Here is a 20,335-nt window from a genome sequence, read left to right on the forward strand (position 1 = left end):
ATAGATCAGTGTGTTAATCATTAAATACTCTCTCTCAGAGAGACACATCACTGATCTTGAAATATCCGTGTCAACAACAGGAAATGTAGAGCTTGACCACAGAGCAGAGCTTCAAGATCATGTCACCACACACCTGCAAGACGGATGTAAAATAATTTTCCTTGAGGTAGTCGATAACCAAATAAAAAGTAAATAAACTTGTTGAAAATATTTTCAGAGACAACTTTTGTTATAATTTAGAGATGTATGTATAAAATTGAATTGCATTTAAATAAATTGAATAATCTAAAGCTCCCATTATGCAATGTAAGCAGTGGATCTGTTTGAACTGTTAATACTAATAAACATGCCAAATGTAACATTTGTAATAACAACAGACTAAGACTGTTACTCACCTGCAGAGGCAGACAGCTGGAGCGATGCCACAAAGAAGTAATCCAATTACATCTGCGAGTATGTATGGAAAATACCACGGAAAAATGACTGCAAAGAATTAGAACTGTTCTTGTACTATTGAACTATTCTAAAGTAAAAGCTGTTGACTCTTCGGGTCGTCCTCAATGTACCGTATGTGTAATACTATGTAACAACAGGGCTCGCTTGTTGTGCTTCTTTTAAGAATCAACAAGTGTTCAACATGCTCTGATGGCACAGGCTGTAGTTTGGTCACACATTGTGGGTAAAGTGTCTAAGCCCTTTGCAGAAATGTTTTTCTACAGGTGAACATGACGTTATGTGTATTTTATATTTCAGTTCATCATCTGATTTATAAATTATTTTACGTTTTATGTTGAAGGACCAAGTTTGAATTCTTAAGTTTCTAATTTGATTTGAACTATGTGAGGTAAACTTTATGTTCCATGAAAGTATTTAGCAGTCAACAGGAACTAACCGCTTCCTTTTGTCACCTCCTCCACAAATTTGAATTTAAAACCTGAAGGTGAAGGTGACAATCTGACACTCTGTCTGACGGTCATCATGTTCAGACTAAACCAAGCACCTCTGCTCTGTGTTCAACTATTAGTTATGGGCCAAGTCTTTGCAGGTACAGTGGAGATTTGTGTTTGTGATGCATGCTTTTCTGCTGATTTAATTACAGGTTTAATTTTATATTCATTGTTTTTTTTTCTTCTTTGCTAGTGATTGATCAAGTTGACCACATGGTGTACAGAGGAGACTCCGTCAGCCTGGATTGCAACATATCCAAAGAAAATACAAGACAGATCAGCTGGACCAAAGACAGATTTTTGTTTGCTTATTTTGTCTCAAAGAATCAGACTTTTTCAAATTTCACCTCTCCCAGACTGAGAATAGACCAAAACTTTCCTTCAGTGCTGAATGTTTCTGATGCTCAGCATGAAGATGCAGGACTCTATAAATGTGTTGTAGCTGGTAACGATGGCTCAAGGACTACTCAGTGGAATTTAACAGTGTCAGAGAAACCTGAAGGTAGGTAGAGCACAAAGCCAGATAAATCATCTCTACACCAGACTCACACTGCATGCTACTTAAATTCATTCACATCTGATTTTATGCAGAAGTCAGTTCTTCGTGGTATTTTCCATACATACTCGCAGCTGTAATTGGATTACTTCTTTGTGGCATCGCTCCAGCTGTCTGCCTCTGCAGGTGAGTAACAGTCTTAGTCTGTTGTTATTACAAATGTTACATTTGGCATGTTTATTAGTATTAACAGTTCAAACAGATCCACTGCTTACATTGCAATATTTAGATTATTCCATTTATTTAAATGCAATTCAATTTTATACATACGTCGCCAAATTCTAACAAAAGTTGTTTCGTGGCACATTTCCTGCTTTGACAAATCAAAATGTCGGCCGTGAAAAGAGTCTATTGCTGCTTCCATGACCAAACAGTCTGCTCAGATTCTTGTTTCTTCTCATTAAGATAAACACACGTGTCATATTAAAGTTAGAACATTGTCACAGTTTATTTATTGCTTGCACATGAGACTGAAGAGCTCAGCAAGGCTACATCACATCCAGCCTCTCCATGGGTAACATAGCTCCCTCGTTCTATCTGTACTTCCCCTCCTCGCTCTGAGTCAGAGAGGCCGCTCTCTTCTCACCTCTTCTCTTCACGTGCTCGCAGTCTTCACCTGCAACAGTTGACATATTTTACCACAGACACATGAGGAGGTCTCTACGACTTCTCCAGGCTTTTATCCTTGACTTCTTCCACCCCTGCTCCTAGTAAACATATAATAATAAGTGTGAAACAGCTCAAAAGTGCTGTGGAGCCTCATCATTCCTCTCTTTTTTTTAATCTCTGCAGAAAAAAACAGACCAAGACCCTGAACCAGGACTTAGTGGACGGCAGGACCCTGAGTCATGTCCAGTACTGTGTCCGGAGAGAGGGAGGACAGGTTTGAAGAACTTTGCATTTTGAAGTAATCTTTCTTATCTTCTGTCCTTCTTGCGGTCACAGTGAGTTCATTTCCACTCTCAGTCCTCACAGGTGGTTCCTTCTCAACTCCAAAGTTGTGTAGAATACAGGATCAGTCACAAGAAGAGGGAGTCTTCAAGAGGCGACGGGGTTCAAATCAACACCTACACCCCTGAATGCCACTAAATCCTCCACACTGGTCCTTTAAAACTAAACACGGAGAAGCATTGTTCAGTTATTAAATTAGAGCTTCTGACTTTTCTCTTTGCTGCAGCCTTTTATTAGACTAAATTACACTGAACTGTAACTACACTGTAAGTTTGAATACTGTTTATTCTGTTTTATTGTATTTTACCTTATTTTTATATTCTATTTTATTTCACACGTTTATTTTATATTTTATGCAAAGCTCTTTGAATTGCCTTGTTGTATAAACAGACTATACAAATAAACTTGTCCTGCCTTTGCCATGCCAATAATGAAGAGTAAATTATTAATACATATTCATTTTACCTTGACACATCTATAATAATGTATAACTCACATCTCTAATGCTTTATCACTGTTGATATAATGTGTCAGAAAGCATTATGTGTGTTTGTGGATGTAGGTCACGGTGGAGCTGGAGCCTATCCCAGCTGACTTTGGGCGAGAGAACAGGTCATCACAGTTCATCACAGGGCACAAGTGTAATCTCTAAAAATGTAATTTATTACAATTTGAAAATAAGCCATGTCATTCCCTCACAGAACACCAGGGGGCACTAAAGCCTCAGTGAACATATTTTAAAAAACAACATAATTAAATAAAACAACAAACATATTTAAATAATGTAAATCAATGTAATGCCCCTGCACACACACATTTTGAAAAAGATGTGACTAACAATGACACGTTATGATGAAGCATGCATCAATACTCTCTCCCAGCACTCTAACTGTATTTATTCATATAGCACCTTTCATGCAGACATGCAGCCCAGAGTGTTCTTCACTTTACCTAACACAGACAAGGATAACTTATGACACTGCATGGACTGTTATAGCACACTATGAGCTCTGAAACTATGAGTGAGTGTGTGTGGGTGATTGTAGGAAGTCATAATGTGGTAAACCTCTCGTTTATAATTAGTCAAGAGCATGCAGATGACACTTGAGGTTATAATTTATTGTAAGTCACAACTTTAATGTTTCATGACTGTTGATACAGTGCATCAGAAAACAGTATTTGTTATGAATGCCCTCATAAGGCACTATACCTGTGGCCTGCATAGAAAGTGTAACCAGCAGGCCTTGTTGCTTGTTTCCCCTGAAGAGTCAACAGCTTTTATTTTAGAATAGTTCAATAGTACAAGAACAAAATCTGTTGTCTTATATTTATAAAGTGGCCTCTTAGATTACACAGTGAAGTAACTTTAACCGTCTTATCTTCTTCTGTTTTTGTGTGGCAGCATGATTAGGCGACACATCTTGTCTGTGTCTCATGATCACTGAGTAAAACAACAAAGCAACACACACTCACGGATGTTCTCCTCTGGAATAACTGAAAATAAAACTGCACTCCACTGTAATCTCCATCCATCCATTAGCTGACTTTGAGCGAGAGAACAGGTCATCACAGTTCATCACAGGGCACAAGTGTAATCTCTAAAAATGTAATTTATTACAGTTTGAAAATAAGCCATGTCATTCCCTCACAGAACACCAGGGGGCACTGACACCTAAATACAGAAACGTCTCTCACATGTTCAACATATGAGGTCATATATGAAGTGCAAAGTGCAACACATGTGTGAGAACATTCAGCACAGCATACTAATAATACACATCATATACATAAGGACATATTAATATACACAGAGTTTCATAAATATAAAATATAAGATAAAAAACAAAGTGAGGCGCTGGTTTTAACGTGTTAATGATAAATAAGTTGAAGGCATTAGTGACCCGGTTGTCGTCCTCCTGACTGCCTTCCCTGGAAACTCCTGGTTTGAAATAAATAAAAAAATGTAATGCCCGTGAAACGTGAGCTGTCTCTTGTAGACTCTGTCCATGTTTCTTTCTTTCATCTGAATGGTTTGTCAGCTCAGTAGACGTCATAGATTGAGTTGACTCTCTCCATGTACTGACTCCTCTGCTTGTTATTCGTCCTTCTCTCTCTGCTCCCCTGAGGAACCACCACCTACAGAGACAGAAAGAGAAAGCAAAGTTCAATTCTTTCTCCGAGAGAGAAAAAGAAAAGCAGAGAAACGTGAGAACGTCAAACATGACAAACTTTTTCTCACCTCTCCACCAGACTCGAGGTTCTGCTCTGGCGTCCTGGCTCTAAGTTTTCTGCAGAGAAAAAGCCGTGACCAACGATGACACCAGACTTTATAGCACTTTGAGGATTAACCCTCATAAACTGTTCAAAATTTAAAAACATAAACATGCTTTACTCCTAAACAGAGAAGAACACAATTCCAAGTGGCCAGCAATGGAAAATTAACCAAAGACATGTTGGTCAGTCTTTACTCTTGCAAATGAAATCTTGAAGTTTTGTTATGTGCAGTGACTCTTATAAGATAAAGCGACATTTAGTAACATTTGTTCATACTTAATAAGACTTTAGAAAAGTCATTGCATCAACTGTCTGTACTTTACTGTATAAATCATGCGTGCTGCGTACAACAAGGGCAAGAATAAGGTTTCCATAATGTTCTTTTTTCTTTGTTCATATTTTATGTTGGGATATATTGTGTTTAAATGTTGTTTGAGTGTCCTCCACACTGCTGGGTATAAAAATATTGTGGAAAAATATTCATACTTACAGGACTAAGTATCAAAACCTCAAAGCTCAGTACTCAGGCATCAATATTAAGTACAGAATGCTTTGTCAGATCTTCAGGCTTTCCTACTTGTTCTTTGAGTATGTTGTATTTAAGCAAACTTTTATTATCAGAGATTCATTGAGCGGGTTGGTATATTTTATTATGTCTCACCTCCTGTCTTGACTTTTAGCTCTCCGCCTTCCCCTGTGAGTCATCCCTGCGTCCCAGCGTTTCTTTGTCTTGCGTTCCTAGTTTTTGATTACCTGATCTTCGACCTTTAGCCTGCTTTTTGACCACGTATTTGTAGTTTTGCCTGTACTCTTTTGGTTTTCCTAGCATGTCTAGTAAACTTTGTGAGCCTTCACTTTTGTCTCTGAGCCTGTATTGCGAATCCTTCTGTGAGCCCCTTCTGATACACTGTACACCAAAACAAATTGACCAAAGGCACACATGAAGAACATTTCAAGCTAAATAAAATACCTGCAGCTTCTTGCTCTAGCTTTTGTGCTGCTACAAAAACCGTAAAGGGTAGATTCACCCTAATTTCACAATTTAAGATTCCTGAGTGACCTTAATAAACTCTGTTTGTGGTGCCCAAAACATAGGAAAAAAATTTGAAATGTTCAAAAAGTGTAAGTTTAATATTCAGAGTCTCCATTTTAACATTATCTGATACACAGCTGCAGAGAATACTGAAATTCATCTGTATGTACTTTCAAAGCCGGAAGCTGAAAGGTGTTACTCACCTGCAGAGGCAGACAGCTGGAGCGATGCAACAAAGAAGTAATCCAATTACAGCTGCGAGTATGTATGGAAAATACCACGAAGAACTGACTTCTGCATAAAATCAGATGTGAATGAATTTAAGTAGCATGCAGTGTGAGTCTGGTGTAGAGATGATTTATCTGGCTTTGTGCTCTACCTACCTCCAGGTTTCTCTGACACTGTTAAATTCCACTGAGTAGTCCTTGAGCCATCAATTTTAGTTACAACATCACATGTATAGAGTCCTGCATCTTCATGCTGAGCATCAGAAACATTCAGCACTGAAGGAAAGTTTTGGTCTATTCTCAGTCTGGGAGAGGTGAAATTTGAAAAAGTCAGATTTGTTGAGACTAAATAAGCAAACAAAAATCTGTCTTTAGTCCAGTTGATTTGTGTTGTATTTTCTTTGGATATGTTGCAATCCAGGCTGACGGAGTCTCCTCTGTACAGCATGTGGTCAACTTGATCAATCACTAGCAAAGAAGAAAAAAAACAATGAATATAAAATGAAACCTGTAATTAAATCAGCAGAAAAGCATGCATCACAAACACAAATCTCCACTGTACCTGCAAAGACTTGGCCCATAACTAATAGTTGAACACAGAGCAGAGGTGCTTGGTTTAGGCTGAACATGATGACCGTCAGACAGAGACTCTCAGACTGGAACTTCACTATCAACTGTTACATCTACATTTTTGGGAGGAGGTGAAGATATAAGGAAGTGGTTAGTTTCTGCGTGACTGCTCAAAACTTGCGCAATACTAATTTCTTGGAACATAAAGTCTAATAATAATGTTTCATGTGAGAGTCTAATAGAAAAGAATGAAACTCAAGTTAGAAGAAATCAAACTTGGTCCATGAAAAATGTAAAATAACTTATTGATCAGACGACGAACTGAAATATAAAATACACATAACATTATGTTCAGCTGCAGAAAAACACTTCTGCAAAGTGTTAACCACTTCACCCACACTGTGTGACTAAAGTACAGCCTGTGTCTTCAGAGCATGTTGAACACTTGTTGATTCCTAAAAGAATGTATATATGTATGTATATGTATATATACATAGTATTACACATACGGTACATTGAAGACGACCCCAAGAGTCAACAGCTTTTACTTTAGAATAGTTCAATAGTACAATAACAAAATTTGTTGCCTCACATTTACATAATGGCCTCCTACACTACACAGTGAAGTAACTTTAACCGTCTTATCTTCTTCTGTTTTTGTGTGGCAGCATGATTAGGCGACACATCTTGTCTGTGTCTCATGATCACTGAGTAAAACAACAAAGCAACACACACTCACGGATGTTCTCCTCTGGAATAACTGAAAATAAAACTGCACTCAAGTTTAGTCTCTAAAAATGTAATTTATTCACAGTTTGAAAATAAGCCATGTCATTCCCTCACAGAACACCAGGGGGCACTAAAGCCTCAGTGAAGGAACTTCCCTTGTTGAGGTCAAAGTGCAACACATGTGTGAGAACATTCAGCACAGCATACTAATAATACACATCATATACATAAGAACATATTAATATACACAGAGTATCATAAATATAAAATATAAGATAAAAACAAAGTGAGGCGCTGGTTTTAACGTGTTAATGATAAATAAGTTGAAGGCATTAGTGACCCGGTTGTCGTCCTCCTGACTGCCTTCCCTGGAAACTCCTGGTTTGAAATAAAAAAATGTAATGCCCGTCAAACGTGAGCCGTCTCTTGTAGACTCTGTCCATGTTTCTTTCTTTCATTTGAATGGTTTGTCAGCTCAGTAGACGTCATAGATTGAGTTGAGTCTCTCTATGTACTGACTCCTCTGCTTGTTATTCGTCCTTCTCTCTCTGCTCCCCTGAGGAACCACCACCTACAGAGACAGAAAGAGAAAGCAAAGTTCAATTCTTTCTCCGAGAGAGAAAAAGAAAAGCAGAGAAACGTGAGAGCGTCAAAGACGACAAACTTCTTCTCACCTCTCCACCAGACTCGAGGTTAGTCTGGTCCTGGGCCGGGTTCTGCTCTGGTGTCCTGGCTCTGAGTTTTCTGCAGAGAAAATGTTGTTTGAGGTTCACACATGACAGAATTGAGAATAAACCTAAATAAAGTGTTTAAAAGTTAAAAAACATAAACGATACTCCCTATAACTGACGAACTGATACCACAATGTTCATATATTTAATCACAAATCAAGCAAAGACATGCTGGTCAGTCTTTATTCTTGCAACAGTATAAGTATTGTTATGTGCAGTGACTGACTCTTATAACAATATTAATAATAATAACAAAATTAATTTATAAAGCGAAGTTACAAAGTGCTTTAGAATAAAAACAAACCACAAAAACAACAGCAACAATAAGTTAATAGTTAATGTAAATAAAATGTGACATAGGACATAAGAAGTTCAGCTGAAGGCCCTTTTTATAAAAGTTTTTATAAGCTGACACAGAGTCTGCAGTCTCTGATCTCCTCAGGCAGGTCATTCCACAGTTTTGGAGCCCTCACTGCAAAGGCTCTGTCACCTTTGTGGATATATTTGGATCGCGGGACAACGGGGAATGACGCATCTGAGGATCTCAGGGAGCGAGAGGCAACGTAGGGCACTCAGCTAAATAACTCTCAGGGCTTTATAACTTATAGCATGTACTAACCGCATGCTTAATAAGACCTTTGCTGGAGAAAGGTCATTGCGTAACCTGTCTATACTTTCTATTATTTTTCTGTTTGCATGACCTTTTCATTAACAGCCAAACACCCACATATTCTCTGTACATGCAGTTAACTACAGCTTATGCATGTGCAGTACGGGCGCTGTTGCAAACAAGGATTTTAAGTTATGTGTGCTGTGATCACCAATCGGCAAAAATAAGGATGATGTTCTTTGTTCACTATTGTTTGTATTTTATGTTGAATTATGCTGTGTGTGCATTTTGTTTGTCGGCTTTTGGGGTTAAATGCTGCTTCGGTTATAAAGTTATAAGAGTTATGCTGGAGAAATGTTGATAACAGGAAGTATCAGAACATCAAACCTTTACCACAGAGTATTACAAAGAGTCAGCGCTGAATGCATCGTCAGATCTTCAGGCTCTCTTTGATAAGTTATTTCCTGATTATCAAAGATGCATTGAGCAGGGTGATATATTTTATTAAATGGAAAGAAGAAGGTCAAATCGTGCTTGTATCCCTTGAAGTCATTTAATAAGCACTTATATAGACGCTGAGTTCTTTCCTCATTTACAGTTTGAGTATAAGTATACTGAATAGCTTCCAAGTATCTCAAAATACAACGGACATGATCTCAGTGTCCTCAGTGATATCTATCACCCTGACCTCATTTCCGTGTACATCACTTTGTGTATTTTCTGCCAACTTTGCACCCTCCGCTGTGCACCAAAACACGTCGACCAAAGGCACACACAAAGGACATTTCAAGGTCGATAGAATACCTGTGGCTTCTTGCTCTGGCTTTTGTGCTGCTACAAATAGCAGTAAAGCGTAGATTCATCCAAATTACCTCAATGACCTTAATAGACTCATAGCATTGGAAAAATATTCAGCAGCAGAAACAGTTTAAGTGTTTGAATAAAGCTACACCAGAGCCGAAGAGAAGAGATAGCTGTCGAGAAAGTCGTCCCGATGAAAACTGAAACGTCATACTGATATATTTGAATATCCAGACTTTAATGAACCTATTTTTAGAAAAGGTTTAGTTTTCTAAATGTTGACAAAAAAGTCTCACCAGGATGTCCTGTTCTCAGATTTTCAGTAACACCTTTTCTCACACCTTGAATACACTCGGCGTTCTTTGCAGACATGGCCTCACTTCTGTTCTCTTCTCGTTTATGTTAGCAAACTCTACATGAGTATTCATGTTTAGAGACATTCACCGACTTCGTGACTCTGTTTTACTTGTGCTACTCTAACATGACATTCAACACAGTCCTAATGAAAACTGCTGAAACCTTAAACTGATAGATTTGAATGTCCAGAGTCTCCATTTTAACATTATCTGATGCACAGCTGCAGAGAATACTGAAATTCATCTGTACGTACTTTCAAAGCCGGAAGCTAAAAGGTGTTACTCACCTGCAGAGGCAGACAGCTGAAGCGATGCCACAAAGAAGTAATCCAATTACAGCTGCGAGTATGTATGGAAAATACCACGGAAAACTGGCTTCTGCATAAAATCAGATGTGAATGAATTTAAGTAGCATGCAGTGTGAGTCTGGTGTAGAGATGATTTATCTGGCTTTGTGCTCTACCTACCTTCAGGTTTCTCTGACACTGTTAAATTCCACTGAGTAGTCCTTGTGCCATCGTGAGCAGCTACAACACATTTATAGAGTCCTGCATCTTCATGCTGAGCATCAGAAACATTCAGCACTGAAGGAAAGTTTTGGTCTATTCTCAGTCTGGGAGAGGAGAAATTTGAAGAAGTCAGATTCTTTGAGAATGAATAAGAAAAAAAAAATCTGTCTTTGGTCCAGTTGATTTGTGTTGTATTGGCCTTCGATGTGTTGCAATCAAAACTGATGGAGTCTCCTCTGAGCACCAGTTCATACCTGCGGTCATCCGGATGAACCACTATCACAGAAGGAAGAAAACAGTCAGTATAACATGAATAATAATCTGCAGAAAAGCATGCATCTTAAACACAAATCTCCACTATACCTGCCAAGACTCGGCCGATAACTAATAGTTGAACACAAAGCAGAGGTGCTTGGTTTAGGCTGAACATGATGACCGTCAGACAGAGACTGTCAGACTGGCACTTCACCTTCAGCTTTTAAATGCATTTGTGGAGGAGGTGCAACGTAAAGGAAGTGGTTACTTTCTGTTTGACTGCTAAATGTGACTCACCTTTCATGTCACATGAAGTTAAGTTACATGAGAATCTTATTCTGCAGCTTCACCCACAGTCCAAACACGTGCATTAATTAGGTTAATTGATGAATCTAAATTGGTTATGTTTGCGAGCGGTGAACGGTTGTTTTGTGCCCTGTGATTAACTGGCGACTTGTCCAGTGTGTACCCCGTTTCTCTCCTAAATGTCAGCTGGGATCAGCTCACGATCCTGATCCTGATCCCGGTTACATAAAACAGATTTAGAATCACGCAGTTCTTCAATTCAAATTTCAAGTTATCCGCTTCTTGAGAATAACTTGTCAAAATTACCCACATCCTTTGGAATTCACACCGTTGTGTATGTTTTCACAGTTACACAGCTAGTACTTCATGCTGCTTAAAGAAGCCACAGCAGAAGTTGCTCATAAAATTACAAGTCACCAGGAAATCACCTTTCTCATTAAACATGTTGCAGAATAGAAAATCACAGCTATAAATAATAACACTAATGATGCCTGAATTCCAATTAGATGCTTCTGTGCATGCTCAAATATACTAAAGACTTCTAAAGAAATCATAACTGTCATTGTTTAGACTTTATGTGCCAACATAATTACATTTTCTAATCTAAATCTTGTGCAAAAACCAAATATGACTGCGGAGAAATATCTCCCAGATGTTCTCTACTGAAAAATGAAACTGCAGTTCAATGTTTCACAATTCGTCCCTTCTTCTTTTCAGTCTTATTTGCTACAAAGGTGCACGCTCTGTTTTTCTACTTTTAGGTGAGTCATTGCATCCTCGGTTCAATATTTTGCACCCTCAGTTGGAATTTGAATATTTAAATAAATAAATCGCAAGGTAGGAACATGCAAAGATTCTGCGTGAAGAGGTGAATATAGATCGGTGTGTTAATCATTAAATACTCTCTCTCAGAGAGACACATCACTGATCTTGAAATATCCGTGTCAACAACAGGAAATGTAGAGCTTGACCACAGAGCAGAGCTTCAAGATCATGTCACCACACACCTGCAAGACAGATGTAAAATAATTTTCCTTGAGGTAGTCGATAACCAAATAAAAAGTAAATAAACTTGTTGAAAATATGTTTAAAATAGCAGAATGTTGCGTTAAAACCGACCCGTCTGATGCGTGTAGAGGTCTGTGAGGTTATAATGTAGCTGTTGTTGTTGTTGTTGTTGACTTTTTCAGGTGATTTAATGAAGGTAAACACAGTGAACCACCGTTCGTAGCACCAGTCCACTCAGGCATGGCACTTCTCAGAGGCTGCATGTGGATTTATCATCAATCCTAGCTGTCTTGGGAAGCTGAAGGGATTTCATGAACTGAAGGAGCATACAGCTTTTTATTCATACGGCTGTGGACAGTAGAAACTGAAACAATCATCCATTCCTAGAACGATACAGAATGATTTACCGACTTTCCTGTTTTGGTTGTAGAGTGTTTAATTGAAAGAATCCATTGTTACGGCACATCTATTTAGTTTGGAATATATGTGTCTGATAATCTAGCCTACTGTAGTCAGTAGCCTATGTGACACGCTCGAAAACAAAGGTATTTCATGTGTTAAATAATTCACATCCAAATAAATCATTTTCTGTCTGATGTTATGTCACTGTGTGGTAGTATTAAGTATTTTGTTTCATTTTGTATAGTACAGAATTTGAGGTTACAGGTTGTGACTCATTAAATGTTGCTGAACTGTTGCTGAAATGAAACGACACTCTTGACTCTCGACATTATTCTACATTGCTGTTGCTGCCCACACTGTTCCTTTACCTTTTTAGATGAGTCATTTTGTCCTGGAACGACTTGATGTAAACACAGTCTGGACAAGGTCAGATATTGACCTGTGATATTTCAGTTGATGCCCCGCGACGGCACCCTGTCGCGCCCCAGACATTTTGTCATGCTTGTCTTTGCTCTGAACCAAAGTGTGACTTCCTGTCTCCTCAACCATAGCTGATTTGTCTACTCTAGAGCCATGACAAACACAAAGGGAGACGCGGGTTGAAGGCCAAAGTTAAAGTCATTTATTGTAAAGAACTCACAACAACACAAACAACTTTCGCCACAAACAAACTAAGGAAACAACGGGGTGTGTTAATCAGTCAATCAGTGGTGAAGGTGCACGTATGCATGAGTGCAAATGTGTAGATGCGAGGTGTTGTGTGTTAGAAAAGAAAGAAACCAAAAAACCATGAGGCAGCCTGGAGAGGTGAGTGGAGCTTTATACTCTTTCTAACTCCCGGGTGTTTCCACCTACAATCAGCTGGGCATGGAAACACATTTGAATTACCCAGGGAACCGTCACAGACTCCAATCCAGCTGATCAGGGCAAGGCCTATTTAAGATCAGTTCCTGCCAGAGACTGTGGGAACCTGGCTGATAGTGCAGCTTTGCTCTCACCTACATGCTCTGCAAGAGTGTTCCCTGTGGTTTGGTTGGTTGGTTGGTCGATCTTATACCTGAGAATTTGCTTGGTTGTTTAAGCTTTAGTCACTTTTGTATGTGATTTCACTGCACCTGGAAATACCCACTGTTAACACTGACACAGTAAGAGTGAAAAGCCCGTTTTTTTCTGATTATAAACAAGTGTGGAATCTATTCTATCAATATCTATTAATATTGATGTTACACTTCCTGCACCCTAAGACAGAAATGCCATCAACGCAGTCAAGAGAAGGATTAAATAAAGGTCAAAGGAACAATACTAATCTCAAACATCGGGTACTTCTGTTTAACAAATCAGAACATAACTTAGATGTGGCTTAAACTGACATAATAACTAGAGTTTTTCCATATATACAGAATATATATCGCCCAACCACCCACCCACACCCACACCCACACACACAAAGAGGCTCAGCCACTATAGGGGGCTTTCAGTTCCTTTATTTCTGCCCACCCACATACTGACAATTGTCAGTGGAACACATTTCAAAGGTGACCTGACCTGATATATTCACAGCTATCTCACAAATATGTCACAAACATGTTGCTCTGCTCTCTGGACGTCGATTCAGATGATAATTTTGATTAGTAACCACAGTGTCTCTCTTATACAATGCTCTGCCAGGAAGTGCTATATATAGCAAAAAAAAAAAAAAAAAAAGCCAGGCTGTGCATTTTTCTGGCTTTTCAAAGCAGAGTTGATTATGTATGGAGAGAGGGAAGCAGTGGTGGAGGTGGATAAAGAGTAAAAGCTGAGAATGCTTTTAAAGCATTGAATGGTGAGGAGGTGCTTTAATTGTACTGTGGACCAGCAGGGGCAGCAGTAATCATTTTTTCCCCTTCTTCCTACCACTCATAATGGCAAAGCAGCAGGTATATGCAAAGAAGGTGTGTGTGTGTGTGTGTGTGTGTTTGTGTGACTGCATTTTGGCAGCTGGAGGCATAATGATATTTGCAATGCTAAAGAAGCATAGAGTTCTGTCAAGCAGGCAATAAAGTCAATTAATGAAGCTTTAGTCTTCCCCGTGGTTCCACGAAGGCTCGTAGGTGCCCTGCTGCCTGGAGGTACGGGCAGTAAGACTTTTATGTCGTGTTTCAGTGTGTATTTCATTCATTCATCGACGTAACAGATGGTTCATGAATATGTGGTGTTGCCTGGAGTCTTTCTGTGTGGAGTTTGCACGTTCTCCCCGTGTCTCCGTGGGTTTTTCCTTCCACAGTCCAAAGACATGCACTCAACAGGTTAATTGGTGATGGTAGATTGGTCATAGGTGTGAATGGTTGTTTGTCTCTATGTGCCCTGCGATGAGCTGGCGACTTGTCCAGGTTGTACCCGTCTCGTCCAAATCAGCTGCAATCAGCTCACTGCGACAATCGATGGATGGAGGTGTTGAGTCAAGACTTGGAGACTGGATTTGTAATGTCAATCAAAGCGGCCACGCTCTTAATTCTGCATAACTTTAAGCCTTAATATAATTCATACAGGTGAGTTAAAACATAATTCACCCTCAGTACAGTTGTCATAAACGGGGAAATTAGCTACAGAGACCAAAATTGTTTTATGTACCAGGCTGTAAACATGTTTATTTCTGCTGTGAAGTTGGACATTTGAACATGGGGACTTATGGAGACTGACTCACTTCTGGAGCCAGCCTCAAGTGGACGTTTGAGGTACTGCAGTTTGGTTATATGTTCTTCAGTAACATCTCCATCTCGGACAGATTCTTCCACATCCCCTTTCATCTTGGTGTCATATTGTAGCTGTGAAACCATTTTTTGTACAACGTACAGTAGTTACGCAGTATTTACAAAAAAATTTTACACAGAGAATAGTTTCACTCTCACATCCTCTGAAACACCATAGTCCTGTTTTCTTGCACTGTAAGTATTTTCTTTTGGTACCTGCTTCATACAATGAAATTACACAGTAAGTCTCAGGATGTTTTATGAAGTTACTGTGCAAGCTTCTTCATTGTCGTGGGTCTATTTCTCCTCCTCTCTCTCTCTTAATGCAGGGCTGATGGAGCAGGATTTGATTATTGGCTTAAGAATTATTTAAAGGGTACAGGTTGACAAAAGGTCTGCACAGGGCTGCGACTGCCAGAGGAAGATGAAAGAAAAAAGCAAGCTCCTTCCAATCATTTGACGGCTGTGTATGTGTGTACTTGTACAAAAAGGGCATCCGTGCTTATAGACACTATGATTTAATCTATGCATATGTGTTGCATGCAGCCTCCCACCCTGTATGCTTCGTAATGCATGCTGGTTTTAGTGGTTTGATACAGGATGTAATTGTGTGTAGAGACGCGTGCACGGACACCCTGAAGGTTTTTCTTTATCCAAATGGCAGGTTAATGAATGAGGTCTTCAGAAATAGCAGTCAGCAGGCGCCCTTGGCCGTATTCACCAGAGACAGAGCGAGAAGAGGCCGGGCTAACAAGAAAAGAGAAGAGAACATTGCTTTTCACCAGCAATGTGAATCCCTTCCGCATCGTCTAATTTGTTTCCACTACGAAAAGAAAAAAACACACTCCAAACCGTCTGTCTTAACATTTTGCTTAGCCCTGATTAACTCTTATGATTGTATTCGCTCGAAATTATTAAGGCCAGAGCAATATTGTGAGCGTTACGAGTGAAGCATCGTTTATACACGATCATATTATAAATGATCTGTAGGTCTCAAAACAGGAAGCCTCAACCTTCAAACCATAACCACACCTTTACACCTTAAGACACACACAAATATATATATACACACTACACATATCTAATATATATCTAATACAGAATGAAGAATACATTTCTTTTCAAAACAATGGGAGAGCACTCACACACTCACACTCCTTCTGCAGGCCTCAGAGAAAGAGATGATATAAAAACTGTGATTAAAGAATGTACCAGGAGCAAAAAAAAGAACCTAATTGAATGCGCATGCTACGTTTGTGTGTGTTTCTGTGTGTATTTCATTGCCTGCGAGAGTGTGTGTGTGTGTGTGTGTGTGTGTGTGTGTGTGTGTGTGTGTGTGTGTGTGTGTGTGTGTGTGTGTGTGTGTGTGTGTGTGTGTGTGACCATGGCTAGTCTCTGACCCTTTCAGGCATTGATGGATGTTTGTGAATATTTGAGATGCCTCTCGGAAAGCCCCTGGCAGAACACAGGCCGACATCAGACAAGCTAATACCTCTGTTCTCCATCCTGAATACTGTTTGATTCGCTCATGTGTGCATGCACAGTGCTTGAATTCAAATCAGCAGAGCGGCAGAGGAAACAGTTTTTTTTCTTCTTCTTTACACTGATGGCTCGAAGAGCGAGTGTGTGTTGTTTGTTGGACGTTGCAGCAAAAAAAAGGAGAGAACAGATTAACCAGTTTGTGTCTGATTAAGTCTTGCAGAGTCAGTGTATCAAATTTCAGAGGTGTGCATCAGGAACAAAGGTGAATTAAATGGTACTTCAGTGCTTCGTATATACAAATAAAACTTGAGTTACTCTTAATTTCCTCTGACACGTAAGTTTTGATGGACAAGGTGTTGCGTTTTACCTTCGGAGAGTCTGCACGTGCCACACATGTGGTTAGATTGTAGTTTCAGTTAAATTTGAAACAAAACCGCAGTTAAACTTGAATTGAAAGACAAAAAAGTTTTGTGTTTCCAAATGAAACCACTGTATGAAACTCTAATCGTGCTTTAGTTGCTACATGTGGTTGGTGATCAGTGAAAACTTTGAATGTTGAAACCACTTCTCATTGCACTCCTACATAAGACGCTCCAATACTGTCAGGCTCATCATGAACAGTTTTTAAAAATCATGCAGCATCGGAGATATTATATCGTAAATATGGACAGCTGTACATGTGTATTTGTTATGATTATATCACAGCTTTACTAACAGCAAACATAGCAGCCAGCTGATATTACTGACTAGTCCAACAGCAGTCAGCCCAGCTCGGCGTCTGTCTTTCAGCCTTTTACTTCACCGAGCTCTCGCCAACCACTAAAAGTCAGTCCCAGTTTTCCTCTTGTCCGGCAGCTTCCTTCATCAACGTCACCTTCTACTTCTCTGTCATTATGTTCATAGAGGCTGTTGAGCTCAGTTACATTTGTCCAGCTCCAGTTCTGGCACGACACTGACTCCACACCCGGTCAACGTTAGTATGCACCACTGGCCTGTAAACCTCCTCTTCTTCCAGGTAGTACAAACGTTGACACTTCCCCCAATTGCTCTGAGCTCACGGTCTGGGCATGCAGGCTAACAAACTCAGCTAAAAATAGCTAACAGCAGCTGCAGTTGGCAGCAGTTTACTTCACTGTCACAAAGAGTTGATGCAGAGCTGCCAGAAGACTTTAGGAAACATTTTCTCCATAAAGTATGATCCAGTTTTACCAAAATCAGTGAAATAGTTGGTGTTGTGTGACCCGGGTGATCGTACACAATGACAGAGACACCATTCACCTGATTACACGTCGACGTAGCATCAAACTGATTTAAAACCTGATATTTTACGGCAGAAATGTTGCTTTAAACATTAACAATGATATTTTTTTTAAGAGACGGACTAACATAGAAAGTAAAGGAAGTGTATGACCAATGTGCTAAATTAAGATTGTCATCGGTTCCTTGTTCCATGGTTGAACTTTGGTCTTGAAACTCTCAGGGCAGCACAAAACACAAAAACCTCATTCTGCACAGCTTCCTGTGTAAACAAAGGTCAATGAAGAAGTGAAACAATATGTAAAAAAGGCAAAAATATATATATATATGTATGGGGGGCCATTAACATTAAAAAAACATAAAATTTCACTCAGCATTTTTCACTGCTTGTTATTCAGCGTCACAGCAGGACCAGTGAGAAACAAACACACACATGTACACACAATCTGAAACACACACACACACGCTTTCTGTATTAAAAAGCCCCGGGGTGTCAAATAATCACAGCATCTATTTAAACAGGTATTTCCTCTGAGGGGATGAAGTTATATATAATTGATGGCTTGCAGTGGTAAAAATTCATTCATCCTCTTCCCTTCTATTCAAAATTCAGTGTGCCACGGTGCACACTGCCTCAGACTGTCCTTTTTAATCACTCTTTAATTACTCCTTGCTGGAGCATGCACACCAGTGGTGGTTTGTAATCCTGAAATGCTTAAATCGTAAGAATCATTAAACATTAATCTTTGGGTTCATGAGGAGGGAAAAAAAAGGTCTTTCTGCACAGCGTTCCTATGGATGGAGAAAAGGAGCATGAACTTGAATCAATGATGTAACAGCCTGCAGCTGAAATAACATAAAAAATAATGAGAAGGATGGATAGGACTATTTCATATTTATATGTAAAACATGAAGGCCATACAACTGAATTCACAAACCTGATCCTCTTGACCTGTTCGCTGGATCCTTGGGAGGAACTCACTCAGAAATCTCACCACCAGCAGTGTGAGAGCAGGGATTAGATTCAGGCTGTGATTCACTTTATTGGTTTTGGAGTTTTGTTTTGTTTTGTCAGCAATACAGACATTTTATGGATCATAAACTCAGTTAAACTTATATGAAACACTTAAAGATTCAGCATTGGGCTTTAAGCAGAGATGTGATGTCTGATTAAATATTAAACAGTTAGAATTGATTCAGATTTACACATAAAATGATGAAATCTACAACAAAACAGCAAAGCGCACGGAGCGTTACTAAATCTGTTGTATTTTCAATTAAAGTGACAACTTTTCTGCCATTAAGTAACAGATTTTATTGATAATACACTGACTTGTAATCAGGTGAATGGTGTTTCTGTCAATCGTACTTCTGTTTCTGCACGATCACGATCACCCGTGAGATGTACGTAACACTTAACAGCACTACTGACACTGATTTTGGTGAAACTGGATCATATTTTATGGAGAAAATGTTGTCTGGTTTTGCTCACCTCAAATCTCGGTGACTTACAGAGCTTCTGCAAACTATAGCTGCTGTTAGCTCATTCTTAAGAGGCTGCTTGGACTGTGAGCTCAGAGAATCAGGGGGAATGTTAGTGTTTGTACCACAGGCATTTTTGGACCAACGGGAAGAAAAAGGTTTTCAGGCCAAGGGTGTGTGGGAATGCAGATGGGGAGATGAGCTGGTGTCGAGCCAGAACCGGGAAAAATGGGGAATGTAACCGGGCTCGGCGACATAATGACAGAGGAGACCAGAGAATCAAATGATCTAACATGATTATACCTTTGTTTTTTGTGTTGTTTCCCTTATTTTTAAAGCTGCTTTGTTTTTATGGCCTGCACATTAACCCCATTTCCAGCAGCAGGTAGCCATTTTAAAGTAGATACAAACAATCAGACCAGCAGGTGAAGAAAGAAAAAACGTCTACAGAGCCAGACAGATATTTTCCCCCAGACTTAAAAAGAGAGTGACTGTTGCACGTAGTAAATATAACGTTGCACCATGTCTCCTGGCTCTTTGAAGAGAAATATATATATATTTAAACCCACTATAAAACTATTTAAAGGTGTGCATGTGTCAGCTCGGTGTGGGGTCTTCCTGCCCTCTAGTGACCAAAACTCAACTGACACAGCTTTAACCGACTGCTGACAAACTATACAGAAAACAAGGATGTGTTAAAAGCAAATTTCAAAGAGAAATGACTGAAGGGGAAACTCCCGCTCTCGTGAACCAGTGCTGTAACTTGATGATTCACTAAACCAGGGACTTTTTTTTTGCGTTTAGGGTTAAAGCCCCTCTCTGCTGCTGGTCCAAGACAATAACATGATGAATGACTTTACTGCTGTATGGTGTGGGTCGTACAATAGAAAGTAATGCACACACACACACACACATGTACAATCTTCTATAAAATCAGGTTGTAGATGATAAATGAATGCCAGTGAACCATCAGCAGCAGCTGCAATTACATTTCAGGCAAAAGAAATGGAGCAACCATTTAATCGTATAACGCAATTAGGAGACTTGCACACACACACACACACACACACACACACACACACACACACACTTTCCTCCCCCCTCCTCCATTCTTCTGTAA

The 20,335-nt window shown here is 39.4% G+C and overlaps 3 protein-coding genes across 4 annotated transcripts; 1 reads left to right on the forward strand and 2 right to left on the reverse strand.

The window, feature by feature from the left end:
• Nucleotides 1-970: 970 nt before the first annotated feature.
• LOC109141182 (uncharacterized) lies at nt 971-2,773 on the forward strand. Of its 2 annotated transcripts, none has more exons than XM_027291319.1 (5): nt 971-1,045; nt 1,141-1,449; nt 1,539-1,629; nt 2,296-2,386; nt 2,470-2,773. In XM_027291319.1, exons 1-5 carry the CDS (start codon nt 979-981, stop codon nt 2,590-2,592), a joined length of 681 nt encoding a protein of 226 aa, XP_027147120.1. In that variant the 5' UTR covers nt 971-978; the 3' UTR covers nt 2,593-2,773. The 2 variants fall into 2 exon arrangements, with proteins under 2 accessions (XP_027147120.1, XP_027147121.1); XM_027291320.1 differs by having other exon boundaries at nt 2,479-2,773.
• A 368-nt stretch (nt 2,774-3,141) lies between these two features.
• On the reverse strand, nt 3,142-6,658 carry LOC104936872 (uncharacterized). The gene is made up of 5 exons (XM_027291324.1): nt 6,551-6,658; nt 6,145-6,456; nt 5,965-6,055; nt 4,694-4,742; nt 3,142-4,590 (listed from the first exon to the last, which is right to left on the reverse strand). The coding sequence occupies exons 1-5, from the start codon at nt 6,615-6,617 to the stop codon at nt 4,495-4,497; spliced, it is 615 nt and encodes a 204-aa protein (XP_027147125.1). The 5' UTR covers nt 6,618-6,658; the 3' UTR covers nt 3,142-4,494.
• Nucleotides 6,659-7,344: 686 nt separating this feature from the next.
• On the reverse strand, nt 7,345-10,763 carry LOC109139019 (uncharacterized). Its single transcript, XM_027291321.1, has 5 exons — nt 10,658-10,763; nt 10,253-10,570; nt 10,073-10,163; nt 7,962-8,031; nt 7,345-7,858 (listed from the first exon to the last, which is right to left on the reverse strand). Exons 1-5 carry the CDS (start codon nt 10,722-10,724, stop codon nt 7,763-7,765), a joined length of 642 nt encoding a protein of 213 aa, XP_027147122.1. The 5' UTR covers nt 10,725-10,763; the 3' UTR covers nt 7,345-7,762.
• Between the last annotated feature and the right edge of the window lie 9,572 nt (nt 10,764-20,335).

The sequence above is a fragment of the Larimichthys crocea genome, chromosome XVIII (genome assembly GCF_000972845.2).
Source record: "Larimichthys crocea isolate SSNF chromosome XVIII, L_crocea_2.0, whole genome shotgun sequence".
Lineage (NCBI taxonomy): Eukaryota > Metazoa > Chordata > Actinopteri > Sciaenidae > Larimichthys > Larimichthys crocea.

What these genes read in the sequence shown, in the direction of transcription:
- LOC109141182 (XM_027291319.1), top strand. Translation starts at nt 979, where the DNA reads ATGTTCAGACTAAACCAAGCACCTCTGCTCTGTGTTCAACTATTAGTT. An exon ending in TATGGGCCAAGTCTTTGCAG is followed by an intron (nt 1,046 to 1,140) that starts GTACAGTGGAGA and finishes CTTCTTTGCTAG; the next exon opens with TGATTGATCAAGTTGACCAC. An exon ending in TCCGGAGAGAGGGAGGACAG is followed by an intron (nt 2,387 to 2,469) that starts GTTTGAAGAACT and finishes TTCCACTCTCAG; the next exon opens with TCCTCACAGGTGGTTCCTTC.
- LOC104936872 (XM_027291324.1), bottom strand. Translation starts at nt 6,617, where the DNA reads ATGTTCAGCCTAAACCAAGCACCTCTGCTCTGTGTTCAACTATTAGTT. An exon ending in AGTGTCAGAGAAACCTGGAG is followed by an intron (nt 6,056 to 6,144) that starts GTAGGTAGAGCA and finishes GATTTTATGCAG; the next exon opens with AAGTCAGTTCTTCGTGGTAT. An exon ending in ACCTCGAGTCTGGTGGAGAG is followed by an intron (nt 4,591 to 4,693) that starts GTGAGAAAAAGT and finishes CTGTCTCTGTAG; the next exon opens with GTGGTGGTTCCTCAGGGGAG.
- LOC109139019 (XM_027291321.1), bottom strand. Translation starts at nt 10,724, where the DNA reads ATGTTCAGCCTAAACCAAGCACCTCTGCTTTGTGTTCAACTATTAGTT. An exon ending in TATCGGCCGAGTCTTGGCAG is followed by an intron (nt 10,571 to 10,657) that starts GTATAGTGGAGA and finishes CTTCTGTGATAG; the next exon opens with TGGTTCATCCGGATGACCGC. An exon ending in AGTGTCAGAGAAACCTGAAG is followed by an intron (nt 10,164 to 10,252) that starts GTAGGTAGAGCA and finishes GATTTTATGCAG; the next exon opens with AAGCCAGTTTTCCGTGGTAT.